Source organism: Ctenocephalides felis, unplaced genomic scaffold (genome assembly GCF_003426905.1).
Source record: "Ctenocephalides felis isolate EL2017-DRISC unplaced genomic scaffold, ASM342690v1 CF-g0.4_SCAFFOLD_03572, whole genome shotgun sequence".
Lineage (NCBI taxonomy): Eukaryota > Metazoa > Arthropoda > Insecta > Siphonaptera > Pulicidae > Ctenocephalides > Ctenocephalides felis.
Genome location: NW_020539726.1, coordinates 16,297,048 through 16,319,514, shown reverse-complemented (window position 1 = coordinate 16,319,514; position 22,467 = coordinate 16,297,048). Strand labels below are relative to the sequence as shown.

Sequence of the window (22,467 nt, the reverse complement as noted above, 5' to 3'; positions counted from 1 at the left end):
ATAATAAACTGTACTGTTGTACAGTATAACTTCTTAAGTGTTATTTAAATACTAATTATAATTATTTTAATTATAATATATATTTCGTATATCTCAGTCATTAGTAATATGGCTATATCTACATTTTTATATTATTCAATCAAATTTTCTAATATATTGAGGGGCCAATTCTCTTCTTTCCTTAAAATAATTTGGTAGTAAAATCGGTCAAAATCTATGTATTTTATGTGCGATCAGAAAACCTAACTTCACGTATGTGTTATCATGACACGTCAGAAAAATGCAGATATGATTTTTTTTTAGGTTTGTGCGTTTTCTAGGTTAGGTTTTATATTCTCTTTATTTCATATTCTTATATTGATCTAATATCTATTTGCGTCAAGTTTTTCTATAATATTTTTATTCTTATATTTAAATTTATACTCTTCTTCAGTCAATTTGAACTTTTGGGAGTTCATTAAATAGTTTCTTAGTAATATGTGTGCTTATATCTTATCTCCTTATTTATGAATATTGCTACGCATGTTTCTTTTCTGTTATTCATACCTATTAGGGGCCAATTCACCGATAAAATTGTAATGTTATGATAATACTATGTTATGGGTTTATCACTATATAAATGGGTAGTAACAAACTGTCAAAAATCAATGTATTAGCTGTGAGATCAAGCGTTTTGCCTCTTAATTTGCATTATTCAATTTTAAATTTTTTTTGTAGGTTATTTGATTTGTATTGGACTCCTTTTGTTTAGTTAAAATAAGCAAGACTGTGAGTTATTTTTATGGCTTTATTTATCATTGTCTTATTGTAGTTCATATTTTAACTTTCCGAAGGGTAAGTTATAGTTATGAGCCGAAATTCAAAAATGAAAATTTTTGCATTTCTTCACGTTTCGAATGTTTCTCATACAGTTACACTCATTTTGGCATACCTCAGAAAATATGGATGTGTGTGTGTATTTTGTATGTCAATCGATTTGAATTGTTTGAAAAAACATTCGATTCCTATTGATAGGGAGATGTACTGATTAGTTTTTGGCAAAAGCGGGTCCAGCCGTTAAGGAGATACCGAGCGAAATTTGCAAAAAATGGCAGTTTTTGAGAGAACTAAGCATTCGATTTGAATGATTTAAAAAACTTTCTGTGTGTGTTGACGAAACAATTGCTTTTGGAAAAAAAAATCAAATTTTTTTTTATTTTTGAATATCGAAAATAATTCGGATTTTACTTCGAATTCTGGCTAAAATTCTAAAGCTCACTTATATACTTGACATAAATAATTTTAACTTTGTAATTCAGTTACAAAATATTACAAAATATTAGACAATGTGTCCTTCATTTTATATTTGATTGATTGAGTTTTGTTTCTTTTTTTTCTGTAAACATATATAAGTTACAGTATTCATAATAGTATATTTGAAAATACTAAATTATTCTCGGAAAGTTCCATCAATTTGCTTAAAGCACGATGCCATACACTACTAGTTTTATAATTTGATTACATGTTTGGCGTTATGTGCTTTTTTAGTATAAAAATCTAGTTTTTTTTTGTTAATTTATGAATAAATGACAGTTTACAGTACAGTTTGAATTTTTTTCATTGCATTATGTGGGATACTATATATAATTACGTACATGGTTTTCTACCGTAAGGGTAATTATTTCCAAATTTTTCCCATTTCGAATGTAACGAATATAATTAAAAATAATAAGATTTATATGTAACAAAAAAGAAAAACAATCAGCAGTTTTCCAAAAAATTGTATATTCGTATTTTTTTTTTAAATCCATGATAAGATAATCAACAACGTATAAAGAAGAAAAAATTGCAAGACAATACATAGTCATAGACAATACTTGTTTGATACAGAGTTATATTCAAAATATATTTTTGCCGCTATGGGTTGATCAGGCAATAGATTGCTATGGCGTAAATAAATTATAATTTTCACATTATTCTTTATCCTAGGTGGAGTATTCGACAAGGGCAGCGATGACCTGCAGACCGTCTTCAGATTGGCTGCAGCCGACGTGAATTCGGTGAGGAAGACTTTGCCGCGGCACAAACTTCGGACGCAGATTGTGGAAGTGCCGCCGCAAGATGACCTCTCTGCAGCGTTGGGAGTTTGCCAAATGATGAAGGTTTGGCCAACAAATCTTGTATTTTTTCAGAAAATAAAGAACGTAGAAATATAAAAGAAACATAATAAAAAATAATAAAAGGTGCGGTTAAGTTTAAACCGTTTTCATGAGTGTACTACATAAGCATTCGAACTGAGCTTCAATAACTTGAGTATAATAAAAATTTGTGACGAAATTGAGTGGCCAACTTTTTATAGGTCTTTCGAGATCTGCCTAATTTACATCTCGCTAATGCAATCTTATTAATAAGCGGACGATGTATATACGTATAATATATAATATTATATTAATTATATAGATCAAAATGTGATTCCAATTGAAAATTAGCCTATCTCGGGCACTGCGGTGGGAAATAGATTAAATTAAAATGGAAATGGAAAAAAAATTTCACACTACTTCTTCCCTAAATTGCGTTGGAGTTTAACTCAGCTCACGAACCTGCCTTTGAGCAGTACTACCTATTATTATATTAACTTCATTTAAACAATATTATATTAACCACATTTGGCCAATATTATATTGTATTAATTACACCTACTCCCTGCTTATATTTTCACTGTACTTGTTTCACACATTTTCGATCTTCCGCGGTTTTTGAGAAAAACTTTTTTTAACGAAATTTATTATTTTGCATTTACACAAAACTATAAACTCTAAACTATAATTTACATATATCTGCAATAACCGTTTCATTGTTATATTGTGAAAATACAATACATACTGCAAATTGTATGTAACAGTTACAAACTGTTGGTGCATATTTTATGCCTATAATGGAAATATGTAGATAAAATGTCAATGCCCCGTTTTATGATCAAAACTAAATTTTATGTGTGCATAAGCTATTAAATTTGATATAACATATATTAATATTTATTTCTCATTGAATGTGTTTGTCATTCATCAAATTAAAAACTGACAAAGAGGGCTATTTATAGCAATATTTATGAGTTACGCGGTTTTTTATGGAATCTATTTTTTTTGTAAAACGGGGTATAGGTGTATATGCATTGGAACTTGAAGATTATTTGCAATTCTTCAAGTTCTCAGTGAATTTAATTCTGGATTTTTTTATTTGATCTAATAAATAGAATTATAGGCGTTAATATAAACTAGAAGTATTATTTATAAATTTATACGCCTTTTGTAATAATGTAAATTAATTTGGTTATACATAGCATTCAACATAATTTAGCACACACTAGATCAAATTATTTGAGAGTACTTACCAATAATCGTACATGTAAAAATTTGCCTTTAAATTCAAATCTTACTCACTCACAACATTTTATTTTAATTTATCATTATCAAATTTCTTTATAATTGATGTTATTGTTTAATAAAATATGATTTTGAATTATTTAATTAGAGTACGATATTATGATATTATGAAACTACATTATCATAATTAGTTAATTTTTTTATTATCAAGTTATGTAAGCATGGTTATCCATTCCTTAATCCCCATTAAAAAGATTTTTTTATGAATCGGAGCTTAAACATAAATTAATATCAAAGGGCAACAACAGGCGTAAAGAAGCGTATTACGTGAAAAATCGTATTAAGCATGAATATCTTAACGAAGCCCAACTTAGGGGCCGATTTTGCCGTAAAATAGACTAATGTTATGGCAAAGCTATTCTACGTGGTAGTTTTCATACAAAATCGTACTAAATACTGTCAAAATGCCGTATTTGCTGTAATATGTGCAGAATCGGCGATTCTATAAAGTAGGTAGTTCTCTTGAAAATGAGAGTGCGCTATGTTCTGAATAGATGGCTCATGTGTTTTCCAGGCAAATCATTTCAACTATTCAAAAAATCTGTTAAACTCATAAGAAAAAATTGATTCTGTTCCTCAAAAATTTGATGAAATAATAAAAGGGGTTCAAACATTTTTTATAGATGTATAAAATGTACTCAACCTAATTAATTTTTTTTAAAGCAAATGATATATAAATATTATTTCATATTTCAGTAAAAAAAACAAATTATCAGTCTAACATTATAATATATAATACTGACAATCAATAAATACATAATTTTTATTTTACACGTATAAAATTCCTCATTGAATGTTTTCTGAAGTCACATTTACTTATATAAAATACACCATTCAAAAATCATTATGCTTTTTGGTCAACTTTCTGCAACTTTTTTTGTATTTTGATGCAAGAGTTCACTGTACTGGCAAAATTATAATTTTTTATATAATTTATACGTTCAATTTTCATTATCATATTGGTTGTTGCTATTTAAAGTTAAGCATACAGCTTTTAATACTTGAAATCGACTCAACTCTTGGATATAAAGAAAAATCTCTCATAATTCATGTAGGATTTTCTACATTTTATAATTCATATTCAGTATAAAACTTTACACAGCTATATAGAAAATATATAGTTCATAGTAATTTAGTGGTACAAATTTCAATAAATAAAAAAATTGTAATCAATAAATTTCGTTTCATCATTCAATAATCACTTTTTATATTTGATTCTGAACAATTTGAGTAACATATTTTTCTATTTTTGCTAGAATGGTATAATGGGCATATTTGATGCAGCATCCGTGTCAACTTCATCTACAGTTTTGTCCATTTGTGACACAATGGAAATGCCTTTGATGACTGCTCGTTGGGACCCAGATCAGCGAAGACAGGCTTGTATGGTAAATGTTCATCCTCATCCTTCAGTTTTGGTGAAAGTTTTCGTAGACTTGGTCAGAGAGAAAGGATGGAAAACTTTTACCATATTGTATGAATCTGGATCATGGTTGCCGAGGATGGCGGATCTACTCAAATATTATGATAGAGATGGTAAATATCAAGTTGTAGTATCAATACTTTATTTTGCATTATTTCTCCATCTCAACACTAATCGACTAAATACCTCAATAGCAGACTCTAAAATTGTTTAAGTTGCTATAAATTGGCATGATGTCTTGATTCCACTATTTTTACCCCAGGTCATACAATAACTGTACGAGAACTTGATTTAGGGCTTAATGGTATCTACAGACCAGTTCTGAGAAGAGTTAAAAAATCTGGAGAAACAAATATGATCTTAGATTGTTCCATAGAAAAATTACCTGAAGTACTTATCCAAGCGCAACAGGTAAATTCATTTATTGTTGTATCATAAATTATGCGATTGATTATAATAATGATATTTATATATTTAGGTAGGATTAATGTCTGACCAACACCAATTTATAATTACTTCTTTAGATCTGCACACAATTGATTTAGAGCCTTTTCAACATGGAGGTACTAATATAACGGGTGTGAGAATTGTAGATCCTGATGATCCTGTTGTTAATTTCACTATTAGAAATTGGATGCTTCATGAAGAAAGAAGAGGTAAGTGTACTATATACACTAGTTTATGATGATGTGAAAATTACCAATAAATACATCATTGCTAACTTATGAGTTTTGACAAAATAACTTTTATCCAGGATATTTAATATAATGTATAAGCATACTTTTAATATGATTAATTATTAAAAATATTGTAGCCAAAATTTTGAAGGCATAAGTAGAAAATACATAGAAAACTATCACTTTGTGATAGAAAAATATTTTGAATTTTATGTATAACATCTTTTATACTTTTTGTAGGAAAATAGTATCCTGCTTTTGCAACTTTACAGGCAATATCTTTTCATTTTATTTTATCCATCTGAACAATTTCTATTTTATTATTTCAATGATAAAAGAGCACGAGGATGTGAAAGTTTGATTGATTTTGTTGTAAAATGTTAGTGTAAAAATTGGTGAAAATAATAAAACAAAATTTTACAACTTACTAATCAAAATGTTAGAAGAGGGTTTGAAAGACAATTTAAAATTATTTTTTGGTGTATCAATATTATTCTAATATTCACTCATATGTTTCTGATAAAATATATATTCTCTTTTAGGTAAAGTTTTGCCAGAATCATTAATGGCCAAGAATCTACGATCAGATGCTGCTCTTTTGTACGATTCGGTGATTCTGTTTGCAGTTGGACTCAAACAGTTGAATAAATCTCTAACAATTACATCTAGACCTTTGGAATGTTTTATGTATGATGATGTCTGGGAAAAAGGATCTAATTTGATTACATACATGAAATTAGTGAGCAATTATTTATTACAAGATTGGCTTTTAACTTCATCAATCTTCATGCATATAATTAATTTGATTACCAATAATTTTTTGTATTTTATTCTCAATTTATTACTAATTTCAGAATCAAGCAATTGGTTTAACAAGAACCATAAAATTCGATCACGAAGGATTTCGGAAGGATTTCCTACTAGACGTAGTCGAATTAGGATCAGCCGGTCTGGTAAAAATAGGCAGTTGGAATTCTACTGAAGGACTAAATATTACTCGAGAATATGAAACACCACTAGAATATGGTGACGATTTTAGTTTGAGAAATAAATCATTCATCGTTCTTACAGCTATTGTAAGTAGTGTAATGAAATTTGAGCAAAAGTTTGTTGCAATGTTTATCATAATTGCCTCATTTTAGAGTCCTCCTTATGGTATGTTGAAAGATTCTAGTGTAAAATTAAATGGAAATGATCGATTTGAAGGATTTGGAATAGAATTGATTGATGAGCTATCTAAAATGCTTGGTTTCAACTATACTTTTCATATTCAAGAAGATGGGGTATATGGTTCTCTTAATAGACAAACTGGCGAGTGGAATGGCATGATGAAAGAACTACTGGAATATGTAAGTATTTACATGAATTGCAATTATTTTTAACACCCTAAAGGAAAATTTTGATGCAGCCAAAAAAATTGATTTGCTAATTTTACATTTTCTGAACGTTTCAAATTATTCTGAATTGTTTGACACCGAAAATTTGAATAAATGTATGTATTTTGGTAAAAAGCTATCTGATCTTTTTTTTTTTTTTTGAAGTAAAACTTCTTTAGGCGCGACTAGGGTGTAAATCCGTACAAATGCAATGGAAGTGCTTTACGGCAGATAAGATAAGAGTCGAGTAACAATCATTTGCTTTCAATGATATCATTTATATACGGGTCGATTGTGATTAGTCGTCACGTATGTGAATAGAGATTTGTCGTTGTATGCGTATTGGTATCAATAAGGAAATCGACATAGATAAATAAACATTTTAAAGTTGCACCGTCGTACAAATCTTGACTTAATGAAAAATGCCTGAATCGAAAGAATATTTTACCCAGTCCCCCGCAAATGCTTATAATGAAAATAATAAAACAAATGTTTTTTGTTTCATGTTTTTAACGAAAATCTTAAAATATTGATGGCATTTTCAAAGAGCAAATATAAACACTAAAATGCAAATTAATATTTATGGAATCATTTTAAAATTTTGTATTTTAGAGAGCTGATTTGGCAATAACAGATTTGACTGTCACATCTGACCGAGATAGTGCAGTAGATTTTACTATGCCTTTTATGAATTTAGGTAAGTATTGTTTGCGAATGATATAATTGTTTTATGACAATTTGTTTATTTTTGTTTTCTTACTTTTATCTCTAAGGTATTCAAATATTATATAAGAAACCAAGACGAGAACCACCATCACTCTTTTCCTTCATGTCACCATTTTCCAAAGAAGTGTGGCTCTATTTGGGGGCAGCTTACGTTGGCGTTTCATTATTATTTTTCATGTTAGGAAGATTATCGCCTGCAGAATGGGAAAACCCATTTCCTTGTATTGAAGAGCCTGCATTGCTCTATAATCAATTCAGTTTGAAAAACTCGTTTTGGTTTACGATAGGATCTCTTCTGCAGCAAGGATCTGAAATTGCTCCAAGGTAAATAAGTGATGTAGAAATATTACTTTATCCAGTTAACAACTGATTATCCAATTTTTTTGAAATTCAATCAAGAAAATAATATATAAATTGTCTTGCATCAGATAAATAGTAAAATTTTTGTAATTTAAAAAGCATGTCCAAAAAAACTTTAGATTGTATTTACTCTTTACTCATATCATTTTGCATCAGTGCAAGATTAGTGTTCTGATCCTGATATAATCAAAGCACATATAAAATTTTATACTCGTTGTTCGAGAATAAAATAAAAAAAAACTTTATTTCTTAAAATTACAATAAAATATATAAAATAACTGAATTTTACAATATAATGATATAATGAATTAAAATTATATAACTGGACTGGTGTAAGCACTGGCAAAGATTATCCTCCACGAATGTAGAGATCTTGCTACTTATATAGTTAAAATATGCTTTATCAGCAAGGAGGATCTTGTGGCTAGATATAAGCTATGTCAGCGGGATGGATCCCGTAACTCCTCCGGCCCTAGATGAAAAACCTCGGGGTGCAGGTTGGTGGTTGGTTGTGGCCTTCTTGTTCTTGGGGTGTCTCTACTTCTGGAGTAATTTGTAATTTCTTTTTGTTGTATCTTTGTCTGCAATACTTGAACAGAATATAAATAATGATAGTTATAAGTATTATATACATGATAATTGACACGATGCTGTTGTTGTTAATTCCAGTCTTCCTTGCATAGAGTTTATTAATTTGTTCTTGATCTTCTTTAATTTTAGATAGCTCATTTACTTGAATTGACTTGATTGCAATTGGTTCTGATGATTTTGAAATGTTGTAGTTGAAATTCAATCTTGGTAAAATAATTGCTTTTCCTTCTATAGACGACTCTTGATTGTAATAGTTTTTCTTGTCAATGCTGAATTTACATAAGTGTGGGAGTTTTAAAAGAAAAATTCCTTTAATAAACTTAGTTTCTTCTTGATGATTGCAAATCATATCGATTCTTGATTGTGTGCTTAGTAAAAGAATATAGTGTGCGTTATTTATTTTCTCTATAATATTGTGTGTAATGTTGACTTGAATTTCATTGCATGTTTTGATGTGAGTGTTATCTAGTTGTAATAGTTTTATGATACATTCTTCGTCATTTGATAATATGTGTCTAATATTGCAAAAATATTTTTCTGAAACTTCTTTGCAATTTGTATCGTCAAATTGATAGTTATTGTTGCCAATTGTAAGGAAAGGTTTAGGTGGAATAATGACTCTATTTTCGGTATTTGGAATTGGAAACAATTTATAATGTTTATAGGTTTCGGGTAGAGTGATAGGAAATTTGATAAGAAAAACAATTTTTTCGTCTGTATAATAATATTGAATATTAAGTAAATTATAATATTTGTGTAGATTACTATCGTCTATGGGAAATGGTAATGACTCTACATTGTATAAATTCTTTACAGTATTAATCATAAAATTCAAATCATCTAATTTAATTACTGAGTTATGAACTAAATTCATCTTAGCTAAATCTAATGATATTTCTAAATCGTTTAAAATATTTGTTAAAATAACTAAACTATAATTAATTTGTTCTAAACTATCTTTAGCTATAAAATATTCATTATGACTAAAACTACCGAATTTTAGATAATCATTGATATCATTCAATTTCTTATTTAATATTACATCATTTTCTCTAATATTAATAATTGTTTCATTAAAATATTCAATTAACTTATTGTTTAATGTCATTTGTTTATTCAATGTTTTTGCATAAATTTCATCGTTAGTTTCTAATATACGTATAGCGTCATCGTACTTTTTGGCATCTTGTGCATCTAAATTCCCTGTAATTTCCTTAATTATGCTACCTAGTCCGTTAATAAGTCCTCTTTTAATTCTTCTAACCGGTCTAATAATATTATATTTATCTTTAATAACATTAATCATAGTATTTGTCAAAGAAATGTATGAATCTAATCTTTCAAATAATCGTTATGTTTATTATTTAAAATAGATAAAAGTGTATCAAAATCTGTAACCAAATTAGTAATCTGTTGTTTAATCAAATCTGTATTAACATAATGAATAAAAATATGATATTTTTCGATTAACTTTGCATTTCCTAATTCAAAAGGTAAAATTCCAGTTGTATTTAATTCTTGAAGAAAAATTTGATCACTGTTTGTTGCTAGTACTAGGTGTAATATTATTAGTTGAAACAACAACATCTTGTTCACGTGGGATTTGCTGAGTATTAGTTTTTGGACGTTTGAGTTCTTGTTTGTGTATCGTAATATTCTTGTCAGTAAGAATTGTATTTCCTAGATCTTTCTGTACTTGTATCTGTTTGTAACGTGAAGCGGTTTTGTCTCGCGGGTTTGATTTTAAATATGCACGTGTGTTTTCGTCGTATTGCAAAGGATCATGTCTTGTTTCGTTATGTTTCGATATTGTTTTGTCTTTGTTGCTATAATTCTTTTCAAAAATTTTCTCATACATTAACTTTGTTCGTTGTTTGTGGTCTTCTAAATAATTTGTAAGAATTTCTGTTTCTATGTCTATGTCAAAAGGAGATCTCGTAGAGAGATGACCTGAAATAATGTCAAATGGTTTTAATTTTGTCACTGAATGTATAGAACTATTATAACCATTAATAGCATAAGGGATAATGTCAAGAATACTAAGATTATTATTTTCGCGTTTGAGAATACGTATATGTTCTAGAATAGTAGAATGAAATCGTTCAATAGGTCCATTTGAATTTGGATGTAAAGGAGTTATGTAGTGAATATTAATTTTATGCATTTCAAATATTCTTGTAAGGCTGAAGATTTTAGATCAGGACCATTGTCCATAATTAAAGTATCAGGAACACCAAAATGAGAAATAAATAACATTAGAACTCTAATTATATTTTGCGTTATATTAGAAGCAATAGGATATGCTTGCGCATATTTAGAAAATGTATCAATGATTGTGACAAGTTTTTGTTTACTAATTGTAAGAATGTCTAAATGTAAAATTTGAAATGGTTTCGAAGCTGTAGGGGAAATAGAAAATTTTTGTTTTGGTGGGATTTCTGTCGTATTTTTCAGTAGAACATAATGTACAATTATTAATATAAGTAGTAATATCATTACGAATTGTTGGCCAATAATATTTTTGTCTAATACGTGATTCGTTCTCGTTAATTCCTCGATGGTTAGAACAATCTTCGTGAATTGTTTTTACTATTAATTTTTGTTTATTTACATCAATAATATCTTCTTTAAAATCATTACATATAACTAATTTAAATGCTGAATAAGTGAAAGTAGAAGTTAAAATGTTTGTAATGTCAGCAATATATTCGCTATCGTTGACATACAACGCAAAAGACTTATTACTAGTGGTATATTCTTTAAAAATATTGATCAATTCTTTTGATATTTCTCTTCGATTTATTTCAACTATTAATCTATTTTTATTAAATATTTTCTGTGTTTTTGGTTTACTTGAAAGTGTATCTACAATTTTAATAAAAATTTGATTATCATAATAATTTATTGGTTTTGAAGATATAGGGATTTCTAGAATAGGATTTTCGTGTGACGTGTGGACTGTATTATTATCATCTACATTAATATCATCTGGGACTTGTTCGGCAAGTATTTCATTTACAATTGAATCTAATTCATCTACATCAGGTAATTCAGAAATCTCGGCTTGTGCTATAATTGACTGCATATCAGTGTCAAAATCAATAATTTCATTAAAATTTAATTCGTCGTTATCATTATCTAATTTAATACGAGAAAGTGCGTCTGCATTAGTATTTAAGGAGCCCTTTTTATAACAAATTTCATAATCGAATTCTTCTAGTTGCAACCTCCATCTAACTAATCTAGTGTTTGCATTTTTCAGTGAAAATAACCAAGATAAAGGTTTATGATCGGTAATAATTTTAAATTTAGTTCCATATAAATAAGGTCTGAAATGTCTGACGGCCCAAACTATAGCTAGAAGTTCTCTTTCTACGGTACTATAATTTATTTCGGCATCATTTAATGTTCTTGAAGCATATGCGATCGGTTTGTCTTTTCCTATTTCACCTTGTGATAAAACAGCACCAATAGCAAATTGGCTAGCGTCAGTTGTTAAGATAAAAGGTTTGGAAAAATCAGGATATTGTAAGATAGGATCATTAATTAACAAATTTTTACAAGTCTCGAAACATTGAATGTATTCAGGATTCAAATCAATTTTTACATCTTTTTTTAAACATTTGGTAAGCGGTTTGGTTAATTTAGCAAAGTCTTTTATAAATCGTCTGTAATAGCCTAATAGTCCAAGGAAGCCTTTTATTTGTTTTGGAGTCTTAGGTATTGGAAAATTTAGGATAGCTTGGATTTTATCTGGGTTAGGTTTGATTCCGTCTGGTGTAATGATATGGCCTAAAAATGCTGTTTCCTTTTTGAGAAATTCAGATTTATCTGGTTGAATTTTAAAATTGGTTTCTCGGAGTCTTTGAAAAATTTTAGTCAAACTATCTATATGTTCACTAAGTGATACTGAATAAATTATTATATCATCAAGATAAACTAAACAAATTTTGCCAATATAATCTCTAAGGATATTATTTATTACACGTTGGAAGGTGGCTGGGGAATTCTTTAAACCAAAAGGCATGCGTAAAAATTCGTAATGTCCGTCATCTGTACTGAAAGCTGTTTTTTCAATATCGTCTTCGTGCATTTCAATTTGGTGGAATCCAGAAGCTAAATCGATAGTTGAGAAATAATAACATCTACCTAGTTTGTCTAGAACGTCTGAAATATTTGGGAGAGGGTATTTGTCATCTATTGTCTTGTCATTAACTTTGCGGTAATCAACAACTATTCTCCATTTACGTTTCCGGATGCGTCAAGTTTTTGGGAACGACCCAAATGGGAGAGGACCAGGGTGAATTGCTATGTCTAATAATCTGTTGGTCAAGCATTTCATTAATTTGGCGTTGGACTTCTTCTCTGTGGATTATTGGGTATCTATAGGATTTGGTGTAGACAGGAATTTCGTCGGTTGTGCGTATCTTATGTTTAACCTGGTTTGTAAAAGTCAGTTTGTCATCTGGTTTATGAAAAGTGTCTTTATATTTTTTGCAAATTCTTAAAATAGCATTTTTCTCTTCGAAATTCATGTGGTCAGTCCGTATTAGGTTCTCAATATCCGAAAAATCTATATTTGAGTCAGATTTGTCTGTACAAAAATTATAAAATTCTATTTCGTTTGTGAGTTCTACTTGTAAAGGTTTGGTTAATGTTAAATTAATTTCGTTCTCTGTTAGGTTATGAATTTCAACTATGGCTTCATTGTTTTTTGCTAATGTTACGGTATCTGGAATGAAACAATTTGGAAAATTTTGCCTTGTAATTAGAATTTCACCTTCTTTAATGTTAACTGGGACTTTACATTTTTGAATGCATCTTTCTGGTATCTGTTGACTAAAAAGTATTTTTTTGGACTTTTCAAATAATGTAAATTTAAATTAGTATTAGGTAATACTAACAATTCATTATTAAAATCAATGAGCGCCTTCAATTTTTTAAGGTTATCAATTCCTAACAACCCATTGAAGGTTTCGTGAAACTTAAATAAATGGAATGAAAGATTTTCATTATTTTGGAATTCACTGAAGCTTGGGATGTTGCATGCAAAATTTTCTGTGTGGTTGATAGAGCTGTTTTTATTGTACAGGGGTCAAAATAAATGGAACTTTTGAAATATCTATTAGCAATCTCTGGGCAAATAAATGATTTCGTTGAGCCTGAATCAATTAAAATTTTTAGGTCTGGATTTCTTATTTGAATATAAGGAAGAGAATAATTTTGAAAACTGTGAAATTCAACTATGTTTGATTTTGTCGTTGTTCGTCCGTTTGAAAATCCACATGTGGTTCGTCAGAGTATGAATCTTGTTCTAAATCAATGTTTTCTAAATTGTAGAGTCTGTTATGTCGTTGTTTGTTATTTGCGGAATTAATAGTTGATACACCACTCATAGGTGTCCAGTCAGAACCTTTTGTTGTATTGTTCGTTTGATTTGGAAATGGGGAATTTTGTTGGTTAGGTCTTAATGGTTGTTGAGTCATTTGGTTTGTTTGAAAGTTATTTGATTGGAAGCTATTTGGTTGGAAGTTATTTGTTTGGAAATTATTTGGTTGGGACATTTGTGGATTATAAAAATGCGGTTGGAAATGATGTTGTCTCTTATAATTTGGAATTGCCGTATTTGAATTTCTAGGAAGTGCAAAATTGGGACGTTTTTCTGATAACTTTGTGGTTTACTATTTCTTTTACTATTGTATCTAAAATGGTCTGAGTCATCTCTAACACTACTAACATAGTCGTCCTTTTCTATAATCCTTAAAGCTTCTTCTAATGACGAAACGTTACGATTTCTGAGAAGTGAACTGTATGGCTGTTTAACATGTGCTATGAATACGGCCAAGGCACTTTTTTGGAAGTTGTTGCATCTATCTAGGATGATTTCTTTGTTTGTAAGGTGTAAGTATATATAATTATTATAAATTGTAATCAAATTTTGAAATCTTTCATAGAACTGATAAACGGTTTCATTTGGTAATTGTCTCATATGATGGAGATCAAAAGTTAAAGATATATCATCTCTACGGTCTGAAAATTTTGATATTAGTACCCTAACTATATCATCTATTTCTCTAGCATTGGCAATTTCTATAGCATATTTAGCATTGTCATATAGTTTCGAAAAAACTGCGCTCCTAATAATTTCGTTTTGTATACAAGTCGGATTACTACTGTCATGATATCTATTCTTGATTTCCCTAACTCTTGAAATAAATGAATTTAGTTCTGCGGGGTTACCGCCAAATGTTGGAATAGCGTCGATCAATATATGATCAAATTTGGGAATGTTTTGAAGGGACATATTTGCTAATGAGTTTGCTAAGTTCTCTATAAAATCAATACCAATTTCCATAAACTAATTCGCGTACGTGGAATTATGTTTCAATGGAATGCAAAAATAAAATAAATTTGTATATATATTATTTAATCAATTAATTAATTAAGAAAATTTAAACTGTAAAAATTGCTTTCTTATCTCCAGCGATTGAAGGATAAGGGAGGATGGCAATTTTACTATCAATTAAAATTTTCACTCACCAGTTCCAGATGTTTCGGCGAATTTCCTCTTCGCACTTTTTCACACAATATATATTTTTTTCACTTGCACTTTTGCACACTATGAACTACAATCACCTTTGAATTGATTGGAAATCCTGCGATAGACCTTTCCAAATTCAATCCTATTGATTTTTCTATCACTTTTACTAATTATTGGTTCTGAATTCTAAATGATTGAAATCAATGGATATCTGCGATAGACGATCCCGAATTCAATCCTATCGATTCTTCTATCACTTTTACTAATTATTGGTTCTGAATTCTAAATGATTGAAATCAATGGATATCTGCGATAGACGATCCCGAATTCAATCCTACCGACTGCGCCAATTTTATACTCGTTGTTCGAGAATAAAATAAAAAAAAACTTTATTTCTTAAAATTACAATAAAATATATAAAATAACTGAATTTTACAATATAATGATATAATGAATTAAAATTATATAACTGGACTGGTGTAAGCACTGGCAAAGATTATCCTCCACGAATGTAGAGATCTTGCTACTTATATAGTTAAAATATGCTTTATCAGCAAGGAGGATCTTGTGGCTAGATATAAGCTATGTCAGCGGGATGGATCCCGTAACTATAATATAACTTCAAGTTTTATCATTCATATTTGTTATAATTTATCCTTTACCAGAGCTGCGTCTACAAGAATGGTGGCCAGTATTTGGTGGTTTTTTACTCTAATTATGGTATCATCTTACACTGCCAACTTAGCCGCTTTCTTAACAGTGGAATCAGTATCTTCTCCAATTAATAGTGCAGAAGATTTAGCAAATCAGAAAACTATAAAATACGGTGCCAAACGCGATGGATCCACAATCAGTTTTTTTAAAGTAAGTGTAAATAATATGATTACTTAATCATGGTTTATAAATGTATTATTGTTACAGGATGCAGAATATCCGACGTATCAGAAAATGTACCAATACATGATGGATAATCCCGATATGCTGACTTCCTCGAATCCCGAAGGAGTTGCTCGTGTGAAAAATGAGAATTATGCATTTCTCATGGAGTCAACTTCGATTGATTACATGGCGGAGAGGGAATGCGATATTACGGCAGTAGGAGGACTTCTGGATGATAAGGGATATGCAATCGCCATGAGAAAATGTATGCGATTTAATAAAATTTAGTTGCTTATAATTCTATCATTTATAAAAAAAATAATTCATATAGATATAAATAACATTGCCCTAAGAAAAGTTTTAAAATCTTATCGATATATTTAAATAAAATACTTTGTTAATAAGAATTGGTGTTTAGCAATTTTTTAAATTGTCTTCCTAGAATTTTGAATTTTTTTAATTGAACCAGTAAGGAACAAATTTCTTAAATTTTTATTGAGTAAATAAAAAAATATAATTATGATATTTTAATGGCAGTACCTCAATATTTACTAGATGTTAGAAAAAAATTGATAATCTATTCCCAATAAATTCTATCACTTTCTATCTAGATGCTTTCTTAAGTGTTTTTCATTAGACTTAGAAACATTTCTAAAAAATATGTAGATAATTATCATAAAGTAATTAAAACTGTGTATTTTTTTTCAGTTTCTCCGTATAGAGATGCTCTTAGTACCGCAGTTCTTCAGTTGCAAGAACAAGGTAAACTTGCAGCAATGAAGATCAAGTGGTGGAAGGAAAAACGTGGTGGAGGTGCATGCTCTGTATGTTAGAATCTTTCTTCATTTTATATTTCATATAATATAATATAATCTTTAATAAATGCTATCAATGATCTACAAATATATTAAAAAAATAAAATCCCTAATAATAATGCGTTCGACAAGAAAAAGTACCTGTTAACCATTTGAAGCAGATGCCATGAGTTAAATAATTATAGCATAGGAAAATACATTATTAGGAAAAGTTGTTTTATCAACAAGTTGCTTGCACAAATTTATATAGCACAATGAGTTGCACAATAATAAATATAGATCAAATACTAATTTGTAGATCAAATATATTTTGTCTACTATATTATAGAAGCCTAATAACTTCATCAATTTTTGTTATAAATATCTTACTTATTTCGGATCATCAATGGCAACATAATAGTTTTACACGTCGTATGTACTTTCATAATTTTTCTGTAACTATGGACATTCTTAATTGATTATTTTTACTTAATTTTTAAGAGTGGAGCAATGGATAAAGATAAAGCAGATGAACTTGGTCTTCCTAATGTTGGTGGAGTTTTTGCAGTTTTAGTACTTGGAAGTATTGGAGCGTTTGTAGTAAATGTATTTGAGGGCCTGACTGATGCCATGAGGCGCGCCCGAAAACACAATGTAAGAATTTGTAAATTCAATATTTATTTAATGGTAGAATAGATTTACTATTAAGCTTATTTCTGTTATTGTACTTCTTTATCATAATTATTGGGCAGATTCTGCCGCATAACAGACCAATTTCCATACATTATGCTACAGAATTATACTGAACACTGTCAAAATATCAAGTATTTGCTGTGCTTTCTGACATTTTACACATAAACTGCAATGTAACTTGTATGTTATGAAGCTGGGTCAGAAAGACCCTATTATCCAAGATCGTTTTTTTTGACATTTGTGAAAATCCAAGAAAAACGTCCGACTGCACAGTAACCACATGGCTTTTATCAATATTTAGAACGAATCAGTATGGAAAGTTCTTCATAATATAGCCTTGCCATAACATTGGTCTGTTATGCGGCGGAATCGGTCCATATATCATGATTACTAAGATTCACAACTAAAGTTCAAATAAACAAATATTGAGGTTCATATACAGGGGGTCCCAGACCTTGACGTCAAGCTGAAATGGGGTGATACTATTGATCTTAACTGTCCCGAAAAAAATTTGTAAAAAAAATATCTCACGTTGTTTGAAATTTATGAGCATTAAGTGCAACCTGGACTTATGGTAAAATTATGACCATTTTCTGGTTATTGTGGTCAACTTCCATTAATTTTGTTCATTTAAGCTTTGGAACCGTAACCGTGAATAACATTTCTAGGACCACAGTCAAAAATAATAACATATATATGCCCTAATTTTAATACTATTAATTTAAAATCGGTTGACGTTGAGAGGCCCTTTTTCTAAAAAAAAAACTAAAGTGTGTTGGCAAATTCTATCCGTCACACAGTTCTGCGTTTTATAAATTCGTTGCACTGTAATGTATGGAAAGAATAGACCGGGAAATGACAGAAATCATACAATTTTAATTACCTATCATGTAGTAAACTTTTTAGATCGGAGATTTTGTCGTTTTAAAATGTTTCTCTATTTTTATCTGTTAGGATAAAACATATGTGCCACACCTAATACAGACAATGTTTTTCATTTCGTGCACCTGTGTTATTTAACAAGTTTTAAAAATAAATAAGTAACTAGTTGCAAGTGGTATTTTGCTTTAAGGCAAGTTACATAAACTTTCCGATATGTGTAAATAATCGACTTAATCAATAATAAATAACTTATTTTATGAATGATTTATAAGTGTTCCGAGTGGATTTATTACGAATTATTGAAAATCGAACACGTGTCTATACAGCTTGGAGTATTTTCTAAAAGCAAATGTTCAAAACTCAATATTTTTTAAAAATTGAACTAGTTTCCTGATGATTATAATGGTTTAGTAAGTTTATTAAGATCAGGTACTATATCGTCATATCAAGTAAAATGTTTAATTTTAACAAGCGTCAAAAAACGCCGCTAATTTTTCCAAATTTTGATGATTTTTTTTTAATTGAACGACTTGTCATAGGGCCGTAATATTTTTGTATTATCTATAAGACCATGATACTTATCGTTCAATAAAAATCAGAAAAATCATCGAAAACAAAATTTTCAACAGTTAATTACAAGAACACGGGATACATCGAATGGCTACTAAATTTTTAAAATCGGTTCACTCGGTTTTGAGAAAACGTCGACAAAAGCTCAAAAATCGGATCACATGCACACATTAATCCATACATACACACAAGTATACCATTTTTCATTCGATTTCATATGACATGGAACGTCGAAAAAACATAAATCGAGCAAATCGGAAAACAATAACTTCTTCGGAATGTTGAAAATTAGTAGCAATAATATTTCTTAACAGGCTCTGATTTCAAATATATCAATTCAAAATCCAATTAATTGTGTTATTTTCCCCAGGTTTCTTTTAAAGAAGAAGTGAAGGCAGATTTTCGTTTCGTATTAAAGTGCAGTGGAAAAACGAAACCTGTTCGACACCGATCTTCATCTTCTAATTCGAGATCAGATTCCGACATGGAAGCCGATTCCATAGAGTCGATAGAATATCACAGCCCCAAAGGAAACGTTCGAGATCGACTGAACGCGTTGCCTTACGGATTTTCTGTGGATAATGATAAGTTGCGGAACTAACAACTAATCTGACATTGACAATTTGGTATGATTCATTATATATATTATACAAATAATATAAGACTTTTGTAAAGACATTTTCACGTGGCTTTCTGTGATTAAAAGTGTTTGTAGTAAATTATGTGCACACGTTTTCATTTATTCAAATAAAAATAGTTTTTAATATATAATTGAAATAATTTTAAATATGATTTAAATTAATATTTATTGCCAAGAACTTTTTAATATGCTGCATATTATATAATTGAAGTTTAGGGATGGAGAAAGCGTTAATAAATAAATTACAATAAAATGCAAAAGTCAGGGAGCTGTTTTTATACAAAATCGGGTTCAAATCAAGAATTTAAATGATTTATATTCTATTTTATAGACCTTTTTGAAACCATATACGTAAGACATTCAACAAAGGTTTAATCTGCTAATAGATAAAATTTTCATAAAAATGTAGCAATTTATTTTTCAACATAATCTTATTCAAGTTTGGAACATTTGGCTCAGCTTTTGAACCTGTATAAAAAATATTTTTTTTCAAGAGATGCAAAATAAGTCAAAAATTTACGTTTAGGCTAAGTAGTGGTTGGATGACCCTTGAGTATTAATTTTTAACTCCCGGACTCATAATTTAGCCATAAAGTTGCCCCATATTCAAGATCACTTTTAACTATTATTTGTTCGTTCATGAAAAGGTAAAAAATATTTTTTTATGTTTTTGGACTACTTTTTAATTAGCTTTATTCGAAAGCCAAACATTTTTTACTTACAACTTATTTAGTTTAATTTTCTTACGAGTCTTTTGCATAATTGTACCAAAATACGAATACAACAGATAAAACTAGCTGTAAGTGGAATTCTGTCTTAAGGCAATTAGGGCATCGTGCCTTAAGGCAAATTGCTGGAACTTCCCGTACCAAAAATTATTATTTTTTTTAAAAACGATTAACATTTTTGAAAAAAAATGAGTTTTAAAAAATAAGATTTTTGAGAAACTATAAATTGGACAAAAAATTAGTTTTTTTGGAAAAAAAAAATTTTTTTAAACATTTTTTTTTTTTAAAATTTTTTTTTTTTTGAAAAAAAATTTTTTTTTCTTTATTTTGACATATTGTGGAAGATCTGAACTTTTTTTTCAAAGCAATCGTACTGCTTTAACTACCTAGGGACAAAATATAAAGCGCGTAAGCGCCGCGTCGCTGTCTAACGCATAAGCATTGGTACGGAACCGATAGGAATGTTAACAAAATGTATACTTATTGTTAAAATCTCTATAAAATGTCTGATAATTTGATGTGCATATGTCTAATGATCATTTTTGACCGCCAAATGGCTCATTTTTTTACTTTTTCCTCTATATCTCCGAAACCGCTGGACCTGCCTTCATGAAAGTTGTATCGATTCTTTACCTTGTCAATACAAATAAAATGTTTTTTGAATTATTAAATTCGGACGCTTCGTTCTCTTAAAAACTGAGTTACCGTTTTTGGAACTTTTTGCCCCGTATCTTCGGAACGGCTTGACCTGCCTTTGCCAAAAACTAATCAGCTCGTCTCCTTATCAATACGGATCGAATGTTTTTTGAATTATTCAAATCGGTTGATCCGTGTTCCCGAAATCGTCGACGAAAATTTGTATCCGCACATACATACACACACATACATACATACACACACACACACACACACATACATCCATTTTTTCTAAGGTATGCCAAAATGTTCAGAAACCTCTGAAACGTAAAGATATATAAAAATTTTCATTTTCGATTTTTTTGCGATTACTATAACTTGCCCTACGGGAAGTTAATAAAGTAGTGGGGCGCATGGCATCGCGCCTCAAGGCAATTTGCCTCAAGGCAAATTGCTGGAACTTTCCGTACCAAAAATTTTTTTTTTTAAAAAGATTATTTTTGAAAAAAATTTACTCTGAAAAAATTAGATTTTTGAAAAACTATAAATTTTTGACAAAAATTTACTTTTTTTGAAAAAAAAAATTTGAAGAAAAATTTATTTTGAAATATTTTGGAAATTCTGAACATTTTTTCAAAGCAATAATACTGCTTTAACTGCATACAGACGATATATAGAAGCGCATAGGTGTCGCGTCGCCGTCTAACGAATAAATATTGATACGGAACCCATAGGAATGTAAACAAAATCTCTAACATGTAAGATTTTTTTCAATATTCATTTTCATGAAAACATGTGAAAATAGAAGTAATAAAAAAACTTTGCCACCTTTTTCAACCGGCTTTCTCCGGTAAACATGCGGTGACGCGTCGACCTTACGGCTTAAGCCAAGTTTTAGCAGAGCATACCGACATTGACCTGATTATGATTAAATGCATATACTAAATATCACATTACTCAATATTAAAATATCTATAAATACCTACTACTTTTGTTTCTAAGGTATAATTTAATGAAGTCGTCGAAATAATGTCGAAAATTAATCCATAAAATTTTTAATTAAAAACATTTAGTTATTTTTTTTATTCTTGTAGTATTAGATAAAAAATATTCACATACAGTTATTAGATCATATAAAAACACGAGAAACTAAGTTGAAAAAATGAATTGACAATTTAAAAAAACAAAATTAAAATGGTAAATAACATGCTTTTATATTATTAATAACATATAATTCAGATCACTCGTGATATTTTATGATAAAATTTATATTAACTAAGTATTAATTAAGTATTGTATTTGATCAAGTATCTAAACGTTTAAAAGCGCACGTTCTTATATAGATCACAATGATGTCTTTATAGCAATGAATTATGTTTGTAACATATTATTTGTTCGAATCTCTAAATTTTTTAAACTTTAAATAACTTATAAAATTATTTTTAGTATTGCAGAAACTTTTCACCGTTTCAAAACTACTTTTTTCACAACTAGTTTTAAATTCAATGCAAAGAATTTCTTTGAATAAG

The 22,467-nt window shown here is 29.2% G+C and overlaps 1 protein-coding gene across 1 annotated transcript; it reads left to right on the top strand.

Annotated features, from left to right (window-relative positions):
- The first annotated feature begins 2,081 nt into the window (after nt 1-2,081).
- On the top strand, nt 2,082-19,535 carry LOC113388171 (glutamate receptor ionotropic, kainate 3-like). The gene is made up of 14 exons (XM_026625573.1): nt 2,082-2,141; nt 4,679-4,958; nt 5,108-5,256; nt 5,324-5,501; nt 6,065-6,261; nt 6,377-6,598; nt 6,665-6,871; nt 7,511-7,595; nt 7,672-7,948; nt 15,782-15,980; nt 16,038-16,260; nt 16,704-16,819; nt 17,291-17,443; nt 19,305-19,535. Exons 1-14 carry the CDS (start codon nt 2,133-2,135, stop codon nt 19,533-19,535), a joined length of 2,526 nt encoding a protein of 841 aa, XP_026481358.1. The 5' UTR covers nt 2,082-2,132.
- The last annotated feature ends 2,932 nt before the right edge of the window (nt 19,536-22,467 follow it).

Coding starts and splice junctions, on each gene's coding strand:
- LOC113388171 (XM_026625573.1), top strand. Junction 6,599..6,664: donor TCATCGTTCTTACAGCTATT/GTAAGTAGTGTA, acceptor GCCTCATTTTAG/AGTCCTCCTTATGGTATGTT. Junction 7,596..7,671: donor TATGCCTTTTATGAATTTAG/GTAAGTATTGTT, acceptor TTTATCTCTAAG/GTATTCAAATATTATATAAG.